The 17350-nt window shown below is 47.0% G+C and overlaps 1 protein-coding gene and 1 long non-coding RNA gene across 3 annotated transcripts in view; one reads left to right on the top strand and one right to left on the bottom strand.

Moving 5' to 3' along the window:
- Nucleotides 1–6667, bottom strand: part of TMEM255A (transmembrane protein 255A) — a 48140-nt gene extending 41473 nt beyond the window's left edge. For both annotated transcript variants that reach the window (XM_086389724.1, XM_086389725.1), the window contains exon 1: nucleotides 6495–6667. In XM_086389724.1, the coding sequence (XP_086245850.1) occupies nucleotides 6495–6552 (58 nt within the window). In that variant the 5' untranslated portion in view covers nucleotides 6553–6667. The remainder of the gene's footprint in view (nucleotides 1–6494) is intronic.
- Nucleotides 6668–8245: 1578 nt separating this feature from the next.
- On the top strand, nucleotides 8246–16907 carry LOC147341519 (uncharacterized). The gene is made up of 3 exons (XR_015159842.1): nucleotides 8246–8375; nucleotides 14890–14976; nucleotides 16770–16907. It is a non-coding gene; the product is annotated as an uncharacterized LOC147341519 (long non-coding RNA).
- The last annotated feature ends 443 nt before the right edge of the window (nucleotides 16908–17350 follow it).

Raw genomic sequence — 17350 nt, 5'->3', positions numbered from 1 at the left:
CTGATAAAAGATGTGTCATACCCACTTAGTGGAGTGTTTTTTTAAGCCAAATTACAAGGTGTATGATAAATGAAAAGCGTACTATGAAGATATTAAATGACAATATTTTAAAGCCAATATGCAACTAAGAAGGGTTTTCTCATAAGCTGGAGATATGAAATTTCATTTTCAGTGTAAATACCAGAACCAATCCAGGTACTGGGATTTTTTTTTTTTTTCATTTATTTCTGACATTTGCCACCTCATGTATAAACTTTAAAATGGTGTGTTGGCAAGATTTGCCACAAGACAAATGTGTGTAATAAAGTAAATGTTTGGAGGCCGTTAGTCCCCAGGGGAGGTAGATGGGGAGGATTATAGCTTACATTGTTTAGGCTTATGTGAGGGTGACATAAATACGAATGATGAGAGACCCGTTCTACTCAGTGCTTATCAGACATGATAGGGCAAACCAATATTTTTTTTTTTCGAAAACAGGCTTATGAAGTCAGATAGAAAAATGGTATGTAGACTCGCTTTTCAATTTAATTTTTTTAAAGGAGTAGAGCACTGTTCAACACTCCTCGTTTGAAGGGGGTTCTCAACAGGAAATAGGAGGGATGAGGTACCACCTAGGAGTTCTCATAAAAATAAGCAACTGGGGGACTAGTTCTGAGAGTCCAGTTCTCTAGAGGAGTGTTATGACGGGGTCGCCCACCCAGGTGGCTTGGCTGTCATTTATGGGCCCGAAGAGGCCACTTGGGACTGTTTCTAGGACCCCGTCATTCTGGGAGGCCTCGCTGCAGCCTCGGGAAGCGGCTGCCATTGAAGCTCAGACTGCACCACTGGGAGGGAGGAAGGGGAGAGGGGATGAAGGAAGCGGGGAAGGGGGGAACGAGAAAGCCTGTGAGACCCAGGAGGCCTGGCGGTGCTGAGAGGGAGGGGCTGTGGCTGGCCCTGCAGCCCCCAGCAGATGCCCCTTCCCCAGAGGGAAGAAGATGATGAGCCCCACCATCCATCTCCTCTCCCCTAGTGCGGTCCTTGCCTCAGGCTCCAAGGGAGGGGGGAGGGGCTGGCGGTCTCTCCCTTGACGTCAGCCTCGAAAGTGAGGGACGTGACTCATCAGGGTCAGTTCTAATATGGGCCTATTCTAAGACCATTTTACATCGAAATGTAGAAGTGGCCTGAGTGTTTAGAGGCATTCACAGACTAAAGCGTCATGTCGCACCCTGTGGGGAGAAGTAAAGTGAGTTGGGAGATGGGGCTCCTCTGGGGGTGTGTGCTGAGTCCCGCCTCCAGGGGAAAACCTCTGGAGAGCTGGAGACACCTGTGTTATTAGGGCCCTTCGTGTGAGAGGGCAAATGGGGAGCTGACTGCTGGTAATCAGAGGAGCTGAGTGGGGAGGCTTGGACTGTGAAGGGTTGGGGGTGGGGGAGCAGGATTGATTTCTCCTGTTTATCTGAGTGTGTTACCCTTTCTCTGGATTGCAGGGACCTTAAATGAGTCTCTAAACCAGGGTCCCCACATCCACTTGATGACAGCTTCTCAGTGAATCTGCTAGTTGGCTCCACAGAGGGGCTCTAACAGACTTTACTGGTAAAGAATTCGCCTGCCAGTGCAGGGGACACAAGAGACTTTGGTTCAATTCCTGGGTCAGGAAGATCCCCTGGATAAGGAAATGGCAACCCACTCCAGTATTCTTACCTGGAAAATTCCATGGACAGAGGAGCCTGGTGGGGTCCCAAAGAGTCAGACACGACTGAGTGTGCAAGCACACAACATAAACTTACCAACATGGCCTCCCATCCCTGTCTGCATTTCTACACCATCTGAGCCCTCCCAGACCCCAGGCTAGCCAGAGAGAGTGAGGAAACAGCTGGACACAAGGGTATCTTTGTGACACACGAAAGTGTCTCAACACCTCACAGGGAAAACACTTCACCTTAGAGTCTAGAGGTGGGGGAGTGTGTGTATACGGTGTTGGTCTTTCTAAATTTGGGGCTGTATCACTCGCCTGGCTCCTTCCTGGCCAACTGGCTTTTGATTTTATTCACAGCTCTTGGGTCTCCTTAGCAAATATCACTCTAACTCTTAAAAGCATAGGAGCCAGGTCAGAAAAGTGACTCAGCAAACCACATGGTGTCATTTGAAAATGTTTTGGTTTTTTTTTCTACTGCTTCAGAACTTGAATTGAAAATCCAATCAGCTGAGAAACCCAGGCAGAGATCCTGGAGCTCCACAGGAGCCAGGCCCCCAGATAGGATTAGCTTTGAATCAAATTCCTAAGAAAACTCTCCCATCACTAGGTTGAATATCTATCCTCTGGCCCCTCACACCCTCCCCCAAGTCACCCCTTGTTTTATACTATAAGGGCTAAAATTGTGTAGAATGAAATTATCTCTAGCTGAACTTAGGGAGCTGACCATTTTAAGGAACCGCAGGGTGAATCCTTCTTAAAAGTTAAGAATCACCCTTCCTTTTAGGCACTTTGACTGAAAAGTCACATCTACCTCGAGCAAGAAACACCTGTTCTCTGATGGTGTGGTCCAGGCTCCCCAAAACAGCTCTTTGTGTCTGCTTGGGACATTTTCCTGGCTGTTGTTTTATTGAAGAATGGAGAAGCAGAGTTCTGTTCTTAGGGTACACTGTGGGGCCGGCCTTAGATGTTCCCGTATACACAGGGACATCTTATTCTGATTTTAAATCAGTGTATCAAAAAAAACAAACAAACAAACAAAAAAACCTCAAACACCATGAGGTACTTCATTCAGTACAGCCTCAGGTATGTGAAAACAGCGCCCACCAGTGTCTGATACCTAGTGAGCAGTCAGTACTTGTTGAATAAACAAGCCACATCTCAGAATCGCTTCCTTTCTAATCAAGAAGGCTATGGGGTGGGGGGGGGTTCTGTGAATAAACATGAGGGACACTCATAGAATTGTTTTTTTTTTTAATAGGGTGCATCTCAGGGCTCCCCAGCACAAAAAGCCTTCTGCCCAACCAGTGGGACAATTCCACTGGCTCCCAGTAGCCTGTCCATGTGGTGCCCAGTATCCTTCTGTTTAAACAACAACCACCCCTGCAACCACCAGCAGTGGGAGAGTCTGAATCCCGTCATTGGCATTGCCTGCCCCCGCCTCCGCCCCCAGCAGCCTCCCTGCAGAACCACTGCAGCCCTCCCTCTCTGCAGTGCCCCACCTCCACCCCAGATTCATGACGACCAAGATGCTCTGCTCTTGAGAAGGGCCCAATTATTTGCCATCTCCACCCTTCCAAATACAGCCAGCTTCTCTCTCCTCCCAGTCCCCTCCCTGGCCAGAGCCCCCACCTGCACTGCGGTCATTGAATCCGGGTCCCTCCCTTCCTCTCAGACCTGCTCAAAATTCACCTCCTCCAAGAAGTTCTCCTTGATCAAGCTTGCTCTCCTCTTAATCACTCATTATTTCATGCCCCTTAGTTCCTAGCTACCTCACTCAGGAAGTCTATTCATTATAACTGCTACAGTTATGCTGTAATTGTGCGTCTGGTCCACAACCCGTAAGATATCCACCAGTCCCAGGATTATATATCTGACAGGAACCAAGGTGTGGGTTGTCAGAAGGTAGGATGGATGGTGTCTGCTCACTTTTTTTTATAACCTTGTACATGTTCCCGATTCCCACCTTGATGACAGGGGATGCAGTCTCTATCAGAGTGCAGCAAGGACTGAGGCCCATAATTCTGTCCTGTGCACTAGGTTGTTGTTGACTGGCTAATCCTTTGCGCTGACCTTTGAACCCACTAGGATTTGCTTACCTGGGTCAGCTGGACCATACAAGGGTGGGTCTCAGGAAGTCCAGCCTTGAGCATCCGTGGAAATAGGTGGCTGCCCACGCAAGAGCCTCAACGCTCTGCCAATCTCCCAAACGTTTCCTTAAAGGTGCTGAAATCCCCGCTTCGGGCAATACTTTGATCAGAGACCTCCAAGTCCACCGGTGAATTACAAATGTGTTATTTGCAAGGGAAGGTGAGCCCCGCTGCAGTAGAGGTGCTTTAGCGCCTGGGGGCGGTGTTGCCAAAAGGGAGATGGGGGTTGCGGGGAGGGGCATGAAGGGGCGCCGGAGTCAAATTACCGTCCAAGCGCCTGCTCCGCCCAGGTCACGGACTTACCGCTCATTCCTAGGCAGCCGGCAAGCGTAGAGTGCAGGCACCTTGGTGCAGTGTGTGTCTGTGTGTTTTCTATTTTATTGTTTTGGCTGAGGTTGTGTCCTGCGTGTAGAGGGAATTCCCTCAGAAATGCTGCCCTTGGAGGCTGAAACACTAACCCACCCACCTCCACTTCCCCTCCCCCATGCAAGGGAACGTGGCGTTGCCAGGGCTGAGGTAAGTGGGAGCAGCTCCGAAGTAGCCCAGACGCTGATTCAGGCCTGGGCTGTGCGGGACCTACGCCAGGGAACTCCGGGGAGACTCCCCTGTCCAAACTCTGGAAACCCAGGGTTACTACTAGACTCGGGAATTTGCTCCGCCTTGGGTCTGCGCACTTTACGAAGCGGGCTGCGTGGAGCTGGCTCGCACGTCCATATGGGATCTGTAATTCTTTTTCCCGCAGTGTCGAGTCTGGACTGGGCGAAGCCCACTCATCTTGTTGCGCAGATGTTTCGTGAAACGCCTGATTGGCTGAGGGCCCCTGTGAGCCCAAGAAAGAACTCTCTTCAACCCCGTTCCCCAACAGGGTGCCTAAGAGCAACGCTCTAACCCGGGGTCCCTAACCTGCCCACTCCCGCACTGGCAGAGGGGCTGGCACGGGCTGCCGGCTTTGCAGGTGGTTGTGGCCGCTGCGGGAATGCGCGCAGCCGGAACCTCGCACTCTGCCATCCGGCCCTAGCCCGTACGCCAGCCCGGCGTCGAGGAGCCAGGGCTGCGTTGGCGCCACAGCTGGCCAAGGTGAGGAGTGCATTCTTTGTGCGTGTGAGCTTGGTGGGGGGGGGGGGGGGGGGTGGTGCGCGCGCACGCGCGCGCGTTGAGCGGGGGGAGCGGGTAGAGAGACCTGGGGAGTGGGGAGAGTCTGGTACTGCTGTGTTCTGGATTCGGATCTGAGCCCTTGGCCTTATTTGTACCACGTTGCAAATAACTACACCCTTAAAAATAATTTTTTTAAAAAGCAAATTCTTGTACTGAATAGGCAAAACCATTAAAAAATACGGATCTTTCCACCATCCAAGAGATAGTTTCTGGGGCCCCTCGGGTGAACGAATTCTGTTGAGACGGAGTCTTTTGCAGGCAATAGGGAGCTTACGTAGGGAGTTCAGCCCTCTCCCTGCCCCCTCCCCTTGATGTTCCCGCAAATTCTTTGGAGAAGACCTGAGCAGGCTGGATGGCAATAATTAGGGACAGAGGGATTTTGCAGAATGTAAAGTATGTTGGAAAGCGGGGATTCGATGTGGTTCAACTGTATACGAGGCGAATGTGAAGATTAGGTGGAATCGTGGCTTGACGATCCCCTCCCGCTCTCCTGGGCTCCAAATTAATTTCTCCGCCCAGTGAAATCATAGGGCTTGGGAAGGTGCCTAACAGCTGAGGGGGGACGGGGGTTTTTGTTTGTTTGTAACTACCTAAAAGCGGCTTCGAGGAGCAGCCAAGTTGATGCCTGGAGGCAGCTGCCCCCCACTTTTCAAGAGGAAAGGTGTTGAACAAAATCAGGCTAGTGGATCCCCCCCTCCCCTTCCCTTCCACCCGGAGAGGAAAAGCGCGACTTCAGAAGATGCGCGGGTTCGCGCTCGCTCTTTCTTGCGCTTTCACTCGTTCTCCCCCCTCCTTTTTTTTTTTTTTTTACAATCAACGCACACTCCGTGCACTAGGAACAAAATAGGAATCAAATTCAAGGAATGTTGATCCTGCCGCTGCAGACAGCCGAGCTGGGCTGTCTTGAGAGATTCCTAAGGAATTCCCCTCCTGCCAGCCCCCCGCCCCGTTCCTTCTTACCCACCTCCTGCTGCCCATCCCCCAGGGTTGCGCAAACCCCCCCATCAGCGAGGTGCAAGTCAGGCTTCCCCCCAATGCAGCTCTGAATTTCAGGCCAGCTTCGCCTGAGTTGAGAGGGGGCGAGGACCCTGTTTCTTCTAATTATCTTTAGTGGTGAGCTCTTAGAAGTGACGGGGACTTTGCAAAGAGGGAGCGTCGAATGGAAAGCGAAGGCGCAGGTTGCAGGGAAGTGTTTTGATCCCCCAGACAGCTGAGATTTACCACCGGCTGCAAGTCTGTCGGCACACGCACACAAACATGCGCACACCCGCACTCCGGTAAGGGATACTCCGACGCAAGCTGGGCTCTCGCAGCTCCGCGCGTCGCCCCCGTCCCTACCCGGCCGCTCCCCTGGGGCTCGGGTCCGCGACCCCGATGCTGGGGCACGCGGACCCCCCTCCCTCGCCCCGCTTCCCGCCCCCTGGCTCCCCGGGGCGGCCCGGGCGCTCGCGGTCCAGGGGGCAGCGTACTCACTCCTGGCCGCCGCCGCCCCGAGGCAGGGCGGCTAGACTTACCCATGGAATCCGGCAGGGACATGTCGCTGGACCGCTGCTGAGTCAGGGACTGATGCATGGTGAGAGCTGCCCTGTGGCCCCGGCCCCCGAAGCTGCTTCAGGCGCCCCTGGCTCAGGGCGCCCCGCAGAGCATCCTACTCCGCGGCTGCCGCTCCCCGTCCCTCCGGAGAGCTGAGGAGAGACTGCCTCGGTTGCAAGCTGCAGCCCAAGTGCCTCCTCCCCCTCCCTTCCCCTCTTCTCCCTCCCTCCTCTCTTGCCTCCCTCTGCTCCGGGAGGCAGCAGCATTGGCGGTCCGAGCAGCGACGTGCGCTTGCGCAAGACCCCTCTCCTCCCTCCCCCTCGGCCTCCCCCCCCATCCTAGTTATCCACCTCCCAGCCTCCCAAGCCAGACAGGGAGCCGTTTTAGCCCCTTGGGGCCAGGACTGCGTAGAGAAAGAGGGGGAGGCTACAGCCTGGGGCTGAGTGGCCTTCTCTGTACTTTGGAGAGAGGGTCTTGGACTAGCATCCTGTTCTAGGATTTATAATTGGGGAAGGGGCAGAGTAAGAGGTTCAGAGCTGAGAACACACACACACACACACACACACACACGCACATTTGTGCAGGTTTGGTCTTAGTGCTTCCAGAATGACATAATGGAGCTGGAGATGATCCAGAGAAGGGCCACTCTATAATCAAGGGGATGGAGGAGGGTGGAGGGGGTTGCCATATGAAGATAGATTAAACAAATGCAGACTCTTCAGTCTAGAAAGATAAAGGCTGGGAAGGGATGTGACTAGAGTGTATAAAATTATGCAGAGATGGAGTGAGGGAACACGGCCTTATTCACCAAATCTGAGAATTCTAGAACCAATAGCCCCCTAAAAGCTAGATGTGGATTCAGCAAAAGTAAATATGACTCTGCATCAGCACCTGAATTTGTGCTTTTGTTCAGGGTTCTTTTAGGTCAACGATCTCATTTTCTCATCACAGCAGCCATGCAAGGAAGGAAGAAGAGGTATCAATAGCTCCATTTTACAGATGGAAAAACTGAGTCTCAGAGAAGCGATGAAAAATTCCTGTATTCACTCAGCTAGTCAGTGACAGAAGTGGAATGTGCACCTAGATTGGTTGGCCTCCCAGGTCAGTGCTCTTCCTGCTAAGACAGCTAGTAGAGAAATGCTATTGTGTATAGCACGTTGAAAACCTGAAGAATTCATTAGCCTGGAAAAGTGCAACAGGATGAAAACACAAGTAGCTTTGCCAAGAGTGAGAAAGTCATGGCTGACAGACACACTGTGGATTGCTGAGGGAAACTGGGGATGCAGTAGGAAGGTCCCTGCTCTTGGAGAACAACTAGGTCCTCCCCCAACCTGTCCTTCCGGACCCCATCAGGCTCTTGGGCTGGAATCACTCTGTTGTTGGCCCAGAGGATGGTTCTAACATCTCCCAAATGGCAGAACAAGAGGATGTCTCCTTGGTGTGCCTTGAGACATCTGCCTGGTGGCCAAAGGAGGTGGAAGGTGAGGGAGGGGAGGGCAGTGGGTGAATCAAGGTTTGAAGGCATTCATTCTGCCCCAGTGAGAGCTCCCGGGCTCTGCTTGCCAGGCCTCCTTCCAACCACCTCCCCTTGATGACTGCTACAACCCTCTCTCCATGTGTACCCTCAAAACATACCCAGATCAAGTATAAAACTCTCCTGAGAGTTGATGGGATGAAGAATACCTGTTTCTTTCCAGCTCTGCCTTGCTAATCTACTTTCTTTCCTTATCCAGGAAATGGAACCAAAGGCCCTTGTCCTTTCCCATCTTCCCAAGGAAGAAGAATTGCTTCCTGAAGGTTGAAAAGGGAGCCCTTTGTCAAGAACTTGGGCACCCCAGGGGCCAGGCTGAAGGCTGTGTCAGGTATTATTAGCAGCTCTAAGCTATAGATGCCGTTTCAAAATCTGGGATTCATGTCCTAGATAGAGGTAGGATGCCCACGATTGTAGCGGTGTGTGTCTTAAGCATGTTTGGCTTATGTGTCAGAGTCTCCAAAAGCCCCACAAAGGCAGAGAGAAATCCCATATATACATTCTGCCACGTTTGTCTCCAGTTCTGTTTACTTGTCTCTTCCTTCCCCCACTCTAAATATCCACAGATTTAACGGGAAGAACTCCTGCAACCAGCACTGATTTCTCAGGAGTACTTCATAATTAACTGATTTTGTTGCTCTGAAAGTAGCCTTGAAGAGGTTTTTATACAGGCTGGAAAAGACAGCTTTACACCTTCTTCCGGGATCTGGGTTCCCCAATAGCAATCATACAGCTAGAGAGCCCTAACGAAGCCAAACAGGAACTTGTTACTATGCTGGTTACAATGGATGGAATGCTGTCTTTTCACTTGAGAGAGAAGCACATTACCTGTGAGTTGACACAGAAGGCATATGTAATTTGACCTTTATAATCAAAGCTGGAAACTCGGGAGGTGCCTTTAATTGGGGGAGTGAGCCTTGCTTTATGCACCATCTGTATTCCTGAATCTGGCGCGAAAATGAAACACTGTTTTAGAAAATACTAGAGAAGCTGGCTATTTCAAAGAACAGTGTACTGTGTATTTCCTTCACACTGTCTCTCGGGGTACCGTATGGGACTTGGAACACAGCAGGCTCTCAGTCAAGTTAAAAATGACTTGGAGACCAGCAGCAGTGACAATAGCAGCAGCTGCGGCAGCTCAGAGAGTAGTAGCAGTCTTCTCCCCGGAGATGCTGGGCTGGTTTGCTCAGAGGACCTGCCATAAGTGGAGGGACTAGAATGGGAAATCGAAAACACACACACACACACACACACACATTTCAGCTGAGCCTGGCACAGGGACCCCCTTTCCTCCAAAAGAAAGTTTGTTTTAACTCAGAATGAGCTGGACAATTAAAAAGCAAGAGGCGATTTTTCATGGGCTCTATTCTGATTTTCTTCCTGTCAAAACATTTGTGGGTTTTCTACATACATCAGCTCATAGTAAAATTTACCAATAGGCAAGCTGCCTAGATGAAGGAACATGTCTTTCATGCTAATGAAGGCTACTATAAAACTGCTTGGTTAGGTTCTGATAAAAAAGAAATTATTAAAATGGCTTAAAATAAATCCTTTTCGTTGCAAGCTTAATCAAGCATACAGTGTTGCCCTGGGTTGCAAACTGAGGAGCATGAGGAGACTTTTGCCAGTGGGGCTGCAGCCTGCTTCTCTCTTCTCCTTCAAACCAATGATAAGCGTGCTCCCCAAAAGCCTTCCAACCACTAGAAAAATGCCAGGTGGCGCCCTGCCTCTAACATGTTCACTCTGGGAATAGCCATAGCACTCCATCACTTCCTTATTTTGATGATCAGTTTGACTGGGTACTTGGAGAAGGAAATGGCAACCCACTCCAATACTAAATTGCTATAGTACCTTCATGATTCCAAATTTGGGGATGTAGACTAGATGTCTGCATGTGTACATACACATATATGCATCTATGCATATTTGGAATAGTGGCAACACCAGTATTCACAAATGCACAGACACACACACATACACATACATATTTACACCCTAACCATTCCCTCTCTGCCATGGTTAGCACCATCTACCTCTCAGCTCCAGACATGAGTTGATCAAGGATAAGAAAGGAGCTTCAAAATAAAGGAGAACCTGAAAGAATCCAAGCATCTCTAATTGATGCCAGAGTTGTGTCCACCCAGACTACCACAGGTCAATATCTAGTACCCAGTGCCTGTACTGAAAACAGATAAATCAGAGGAGAACACGGTTGATGGTGTTATTTCGCCAACAAAGCACGACTGGTTCCCATCATTAGCTGGTAATTTTCTTTCCATACCAGGAAAATCACCACAGCACCAGGAAACAAAGCTGGTACTTGTCTTTACTTTGTTATTGTTTCCTTCCTATTCTGTGACCTGCATCAGTTACCAAACACTGTCTCATTAGTGTTTTCCAGTACCAGTAAGAAATTTTTGATGACATGATTTTATTTTTTTTTCTCTTTCTTTTTTTAATTTTTTTTAAATTTTATTTTATTTTTAAACTTTACCTAATTGTATTAGTTTTGCCAAATATCAAAATGAATCCACCACAGGTATACATGTGTTCCCCATCCAGAGCCCTCCTCCCTCCTTCCTCCCCACACCATCCCTCTGGGTCGTCCCAGTGCTCTAGCCCCAAGCATCGAGTATCGTGCATCGAACCTGGACTGGCATCTCGTTTCATACATGATATTTTACATGTTTCAATGCCATTCTCCCAAATCTTCCCACCCTCTCCCTCTCCCATAGAGTCCATAAGACTGTTCTATACATCAGTGTCTCTTTTCCTGGATGACATGATTTTAAATGGATGGAACATCATTTATTTATCATTCCCTGCTATGGGATATTTTCAGTTCAGTCTCTCAGTTGTATCCAACTCTTTGCGACTCCATGGACTGCAGCATGTCAGGCTTCCCTGTCCATCACCAATTCCCAGAGCTTACTCAAACTCGTGCCCATTGAGTCGGTGATGCCATCCAACCATCTCACCCGCTGTCGTCCCCTTCTCCCCCTGCCTTCATTCTTTCCCAGCATCAGGGTCTTTTCCAGAAGTCAGTCCTTCACATCAGGTGGCCAAAGTGTTGGAGCCTTAGCTTCAGCATCAGTCCTTCCAATGAATATTCAGGACTGATTTCCTTTAGGATTGACTGGTTGGATCTCCTTGCAGTCCAAGGGACTCTCAAGAGTCTTCTCCAACACCACAGTTCAAACGCATCAATTCTTGAGCACTCAGCTTTCTTCACAGTCCAACTCTCACATCCATACATGACTACTGGAAAAACCATAGCTTTGACTAGATGGACCTTTGTCAGCAAAGTAATGTCTCTGCTTTTTAATATGATGTCTAGGTTGGTCATAACTGTTCTTCCAAGGGGTAAACATCTTTTTATTTCATGGCTGAGGTCACCATCTGCAGTGATTTTGGAGCCCCCCAAAATAAAGTATGTCACTGTTTCCACTGTTTCCCAACTATTTGCCATGAAGTGATGGAGCTGGATGCCATGATCTTAGTTTTTTGAATGTTGACTTTTAAGCCAGCTTGTTCACTCTCCTCTTTCACTTTCATCAAGAGGCTCTTTAGCTCCTCTTTGCTTTCTGCCATAAGAGTGTTGTCATCTGCATATCTGAGGTTATTGGTATTTCTCCCGGCAATACTTTAGAGGTATCTAATTTTCAACATTATAAATAACACAGTGAACTAACTATTGGCATCTTTATTACCATGGGATACAACATTACAGTGGAATTGTTGGTTTCAAAGTTTCAAATGTTTATTTCCCAATTAAAACATGTTTATCAACATACAGTAAAGTGCACAGGCCCAAAGTGTACCTATTAATGAATTTTTACATAAATATGCCCTTGTCACCACCACCCAGATCAAGATGTCGAACCGTTCCAGCATCTCAGATGACTCCCTTTAGCCCCCTTTCCAGCCAGTAACCTTTCTAGATGCAACCACTATTCTGATTTTGATCGTTAAGGCTGAATATATTCAAGGTTTTTAATACATATTGCTAAATTTCCCTCCAAAATATTTTTAGTAAATACATTCCCATCATTAGCATGTGAAAGTGCCTGGATCCCCACCCTTGTGGCTTTACCTTGCAAAGGAGATGTTTTAGCACTTAAGACACACCTGGTTACAGTCAGCGACCAGAAGGACCAGTCAAGAAGCCAACCTGGGGTTCAGCTGGGCAGCAGGTGTCCACAGGGAACCACAGATGTAGGAGCAAGAGGTGGAGGGCAGGCCCAGAGGGCAGCAAGTGTCCCAGTCCACAAGTAGCTTAGAAACAACTGCTCAGTCCTTTCCTTATTTTCACGTTTGTTCTCCTTCACACATACCCAATGTCTTTTTTACAGCTTTCAAAATTTCTATAATGATCTCTTAGTTATGCCTGGTATGAAGTAGGAACTTAGATATTTGTTGAATATATAGCACTTTTTAAATTGATTGATTTTAACTGAAGGATAATTGCTTTACAATATTGTGATGATTTTTGCCATACATCAATATGAATCGGCCGTACGTATACATATGTCTCTGGGGAGTAGGATTGTGGGAGAGGGGGTAATTTACATCCTGTATACCTGTGGCACTTGTTATCCCCTAGCTTTTTCTGCTTCCTGAAATAAAACATAACACTAAATATTCTCCAAACTGCAGAGATAAATTACCCCCTCCCCCACAATTCTACTCCCCAGAGATAGCAAGTTGGAATGCATCTTTCCTGAGTTTTTTCTCCGTGCATACTTTTACTTTTGTTTGTTTTGAGAGTTAAATACTCGTTTTAAAAAGTAAACTTTCTCAATAATAAGATAATATATCTTTTGTTAGGCATTGTAAGCTGCATTTAGTAGCATTCCAATATACCACATCAAAGTTCATCTTCAGTCAAGCCTAATAACAGTCCATCCTTGCACAATAAAATCCCTTCAATTTATATTACTACACCTACTTAGCTCTTATGGGCAGGGAATGGAAATTACATCTCACTTCTGATCACTAATGTGTGGTGAAGAGTATCAAGAGAATTATATGAAAATGAATATAAAAAAATGATTCTGATTTCAAAGTAGGTGGTTTGGAAACATTACCAAAAGCATAAAAAATGATACAGGTATATGTACTTCTAGTAAATTCTTAATAAGAATGTTCTGAAGAACAAACAACCTGTTTCTTCCTACAGAAAGAAGGTAGTTACTTTTTAAAACCTAGTGGTTTTTTCCACAGAATTTCACGTTTTCCCAATTCAAAGGCCTAAAACAGAGAACAATAAGGCATGCAGCCGTGAATACACTGGGGAAATCTTGATATTCAAAAAGGCCGATAATGCTTTTTTGAATTTTAGAATAAATGTGACAGAGGTTAATAATCACAGAATGTTAAGGTTAGAATGAGATCAGTCAGTGAGTAAACATAATTAACATATTTTATACTGTAAACTATTTACTGAAGGAAAAATCCATACAGAAAAATTCACCATACATATTGTTTTCTGATCAGGAAGAAGGGGCAGGAGATGAAGTCGAGTGGCCTCAAGCCCACAGAAATGGGTTGGGGGATTGTTTGGTGGGTTTCACGGTTTGGGTGCCCTGGTTTACCTGCCAGAGATGGTAGTTGGTCGGGAGCATCAAATAGGATTTAGTGAAGCTGTAACTGCCTTGTTTCCTTCCTCTAATTAATTACAGAGCTCAGTACATCCTTTTCCCTTATCCCCATCAAAAAACATTCATTAAACACCTAATTAGATGTGGCATTGTCGCAGGCGGGGGCGTGTGTGTCCAACTGCTTTGTTCAGGTTTGGACTGGAGAGGATTTCTGTGTTCAGTGTTTTCTGGGAAGCAATAGATTTGCTCCCAATTCAAACTGCTCCACAGAGCCTTTGAAAATGTTTACACTCTGTGACCCAGTAATTCCACTTCTGGGAATCTGTACTAAGGAAAGAGAAATCTGGACTGAGATTTATGTGCAAGGATGTCTGTGGCAATATTATTTATAATAAGGAGGAAAACTGGGGGAAAAAACCTGAAATGCCCAAATTTAGGGGAAAGATTAACCAGGTGATACCACAGCCATAGGATGCACATGTTATATAATGAATGAAATGGCCAAAAAGGTCATTAGTGTTTTCTGTACCATCAGATGGAAAAATCTGAATGAGCTTTTTGGCCAACCCAGTATCAAAGCTGTTTCAAATATTAAGGACATAGAAATATCTATAATAATGAGTGAACACATAGGTTAACAACTGCATGCTTAGTTTGATCCCGATTTTGTTTAAAATTGCATCTATATGCAGGGCAAAATGACTAGAAGGAAAGTCATAAACATTCACTGTAGTTACCTCTGGGAGGTGGGATTCAGGCGAGTACCTGCTTCTTTATACTTTTCTGTATCTTTCAAATATATTCAGTGAGCATGTATTCTTATTACAGTTAGCCTCCCAAACCCTCCAGATCCTATTTTATAAACAAATTGAACAGGTGAATGTTTCATAAATTGCACTATTACAATTAGCCTCCCAAACCCTCCAGATTCTATTTTATAAACAAATTGAACAGGTGAATGTTTCATAAATTGCACCCTGTCCTTCCTGCAGTGTGTGGTTGGGCCACTCAGGACTCACTTTGGTTCTCCCTCATACACACACACACCCACACACACAGACACACACACGCACTGCTCTGCTTTCAGTCTTCCTTGCCTGGGTGCAAGTTTCAGGCAACGTGTCACCTCTCTAAAGGGAATGTGTGCTTCTTTTTCATTTTGTGATTAAAGCTTGTTGATGCTGGCAGGTGGCAAGTACTTTTTCTGATCCAGGTCTTTCTATGCCCTGGAAATTATACCGGTAGGGGGCTGTCTACTCTGTGGATTGCCTGAAAGGAACAGCTTTCTGGAAGACTGACCTGTCTGGGAAAAGAAGAGGAACACTGCCTGGGGTAAGGTGGGGCAGTGGGAATTTGAGGGAGAGATAGCCTAGAAAGAGGTTAAAATGAGCAGCTTTGTTTATTAGAAAGGATACCCTTAGTAAAGTTGTATTTTATGGTCTTACTGTTTAAAAGAAATACAGCTCTGTAGTTCAGTTAGACCTGTAGCAAGTTCTGTTGAAGGTAAACTGCCCTTAACTCCATGCCTGCCTCTCAGCTCTGTCAGATCCTCAGATCCTACTGTAACGAGGAGGGGGCTCAATAAACGTTGACTTCCTTTAATAAACACCCAACAATTGCAAAAGTGAAATATGAATCTAAATTTTGAACAACACAGCAATTTGTATAAATTAAAAAGTGAAATTCTTTTCCTCCCCAGTCTCACTCTTCAGAGGTAACTTCTATTAAAAGTCTGGTGTGTGTTTCCACTTTTCTTATGTGTATACAAGAATAGGCACACACACAGAGAATTACACACACAGTGAACAAAAATGGAGCCAAACTATAAATATTATTCTGCAACTTACTTTTTTTAAAAGCCCAATATTATTTCATGGGCATGTTCCATGTCAGTATATATAGGTTTCCCTTATTTTTTTAGCAACTGTGTAACATTCCATCATGGGAATGCTTCAGACTTATTTAACCAAGTCCCCTTGGTTGGACAGTTCATTTAGATCCAGTTTTTTGTAGTTACAAGCAATAATGCAATAAACATCCCTGTGTATATACCATGGAATCAACTTTAGGGGGAATCTTCTTTCCATCAACTGTGCATTACCTAAGCATTTGCAATTAGTTTCCTGGGCTCTGGAGAACAGTTTTTAATGGCCATGCCAAATGTTCTGTAGCATCCCGAACGGTCTAAGGCATCCTTTCCAATTAAGCTGCAGTCTACTACACACCGCATTTTAAATGACATTATGCTTTAAGGACAGGGCACTGTCTTGCATTACTGACAGTGTCATAATGCTCTATCTTCATACTAACGCCCTGGACCGGAGTGGGCACTGCGGCCCAACACAGGGGGACACAAATATGTGACCTTCCCTCACCCACTTCTATCCAGCATCTCTCTACTACTTCTGGCAGGAAGATCCAATGAGATATAAGGCACTTTCTTTGCCACCGACTGGCCTGGGGGGAAGAAATAGGAGAACAGTAATAGTAATATCTGAACTGAGGGAGACCCGACTGCTTTCCTGGAGAAGGCAATGGCAACCCACTCCAGTGTTCTTGCCTGGAGAATCCCAGGGACGGGGGAGCCTGGTGGGCTGCTGTCTATGGGGTCCCACAGAGTCGGACACGACTGAAGCGACTTAGCAGCAGCAGCAGCAGCAGCAGACTGCTTTCCACCTTTCTCCCCTCCCCATGTCTCTCCACTATGCCCAGGTGCTCATTGTCTCCACTAACCTTCTGGTGGCTTGCAGGCCCTAGAAAGAGCCACCCTCCTTGGAGGCGACCTCAGCCTGCACCCCCATCAGAACACATTTCTTTTCAGAACTCTCAGTTGCCAGTGTTCATTTGTGTTAGCATGACAGAGAGCGCTTAACAGTTGGCATCAAGAGACCATTTCCTAGCCCTCGGCTTTTGATCAAATCAATTAATCTCTCTGAGCCCCAATTTTGACATCTGCAAGATGGGGCTAGTACTAACATCTTCTCAGGGTTGATGTAGAGATGAAACGAGGTAGTGTAGGGAAAAGGCCACTGAAAGCAAGGAACAGTGTTCTGTGATTGTGAGGTGCTGTTATTACTTATGGATTCTCTCTTCCAGATAAACCAATTTGATTTTATTTTGTTTAGATGGGGGATTTCTGGAGACTACAGTGTTTTAACTGGGAGGAGTGCTTGCTGCTGCTGCTGCTGCTGCTAAGTCGCTTCAGTCGTGTGACTCTGTGCGACCCCATAGACGGCAGCCCACCAGGCTCCACCATCCCTGGGATTCTCCAGGCAAGAACACTGGAGTGGGTTGCCATTTCCTTCTCCAATGCATCAAAGTGAAAAGTGAAAGTGAAGTCTCTCAGTCGTGTCCGACTCTTAGTGACCCCGTGGACTGAAGCCCACCAGGCTCCTCCACCCATGGAATTTTCCAGGCAAGAGTACTGGAGTGGGGTGCCATTGCCTTCTCTGTCGTTATTCTCAGCGACTTTCAAATCTATTTTCATGAGTTCGTGTCTGACTCTTTGCGACCCTATGGACTTTGGCCTCCAGGCTCCCCTGTCTATGTGATTCTCCCCACAAGAATACTTAAATGGGTTGTACTCCAGGAGGAGTGCTTATGAGGGTGAAAATGTCAGGTTGTGGAGTGGGCCAGTGGGGAAGCTATTTTGAGATGGGGAATCCCTTCCAGACCTTTAAACCCACATATGGAGGGGGTTGCTGGC

Source organism: Bos grunniens, chromosome X (genome assembly GCF_055505025.1).
Source record: "Bos grunniens cultivar Pamir isolate PY7600 chromosome X, Bosgru_T2T1.0, whole genome shotgun sequence".
Classification (NCBI taxonomy): domain Eukaryota; kingdom Metazoa; phylum Chordata; class Mammalia; order Artiodactyla; family Bovidae; genus Bos; species Bos grunniens.
This window is presented reverse-complemented; position numbering and strand designations above follow the sequence as displayed.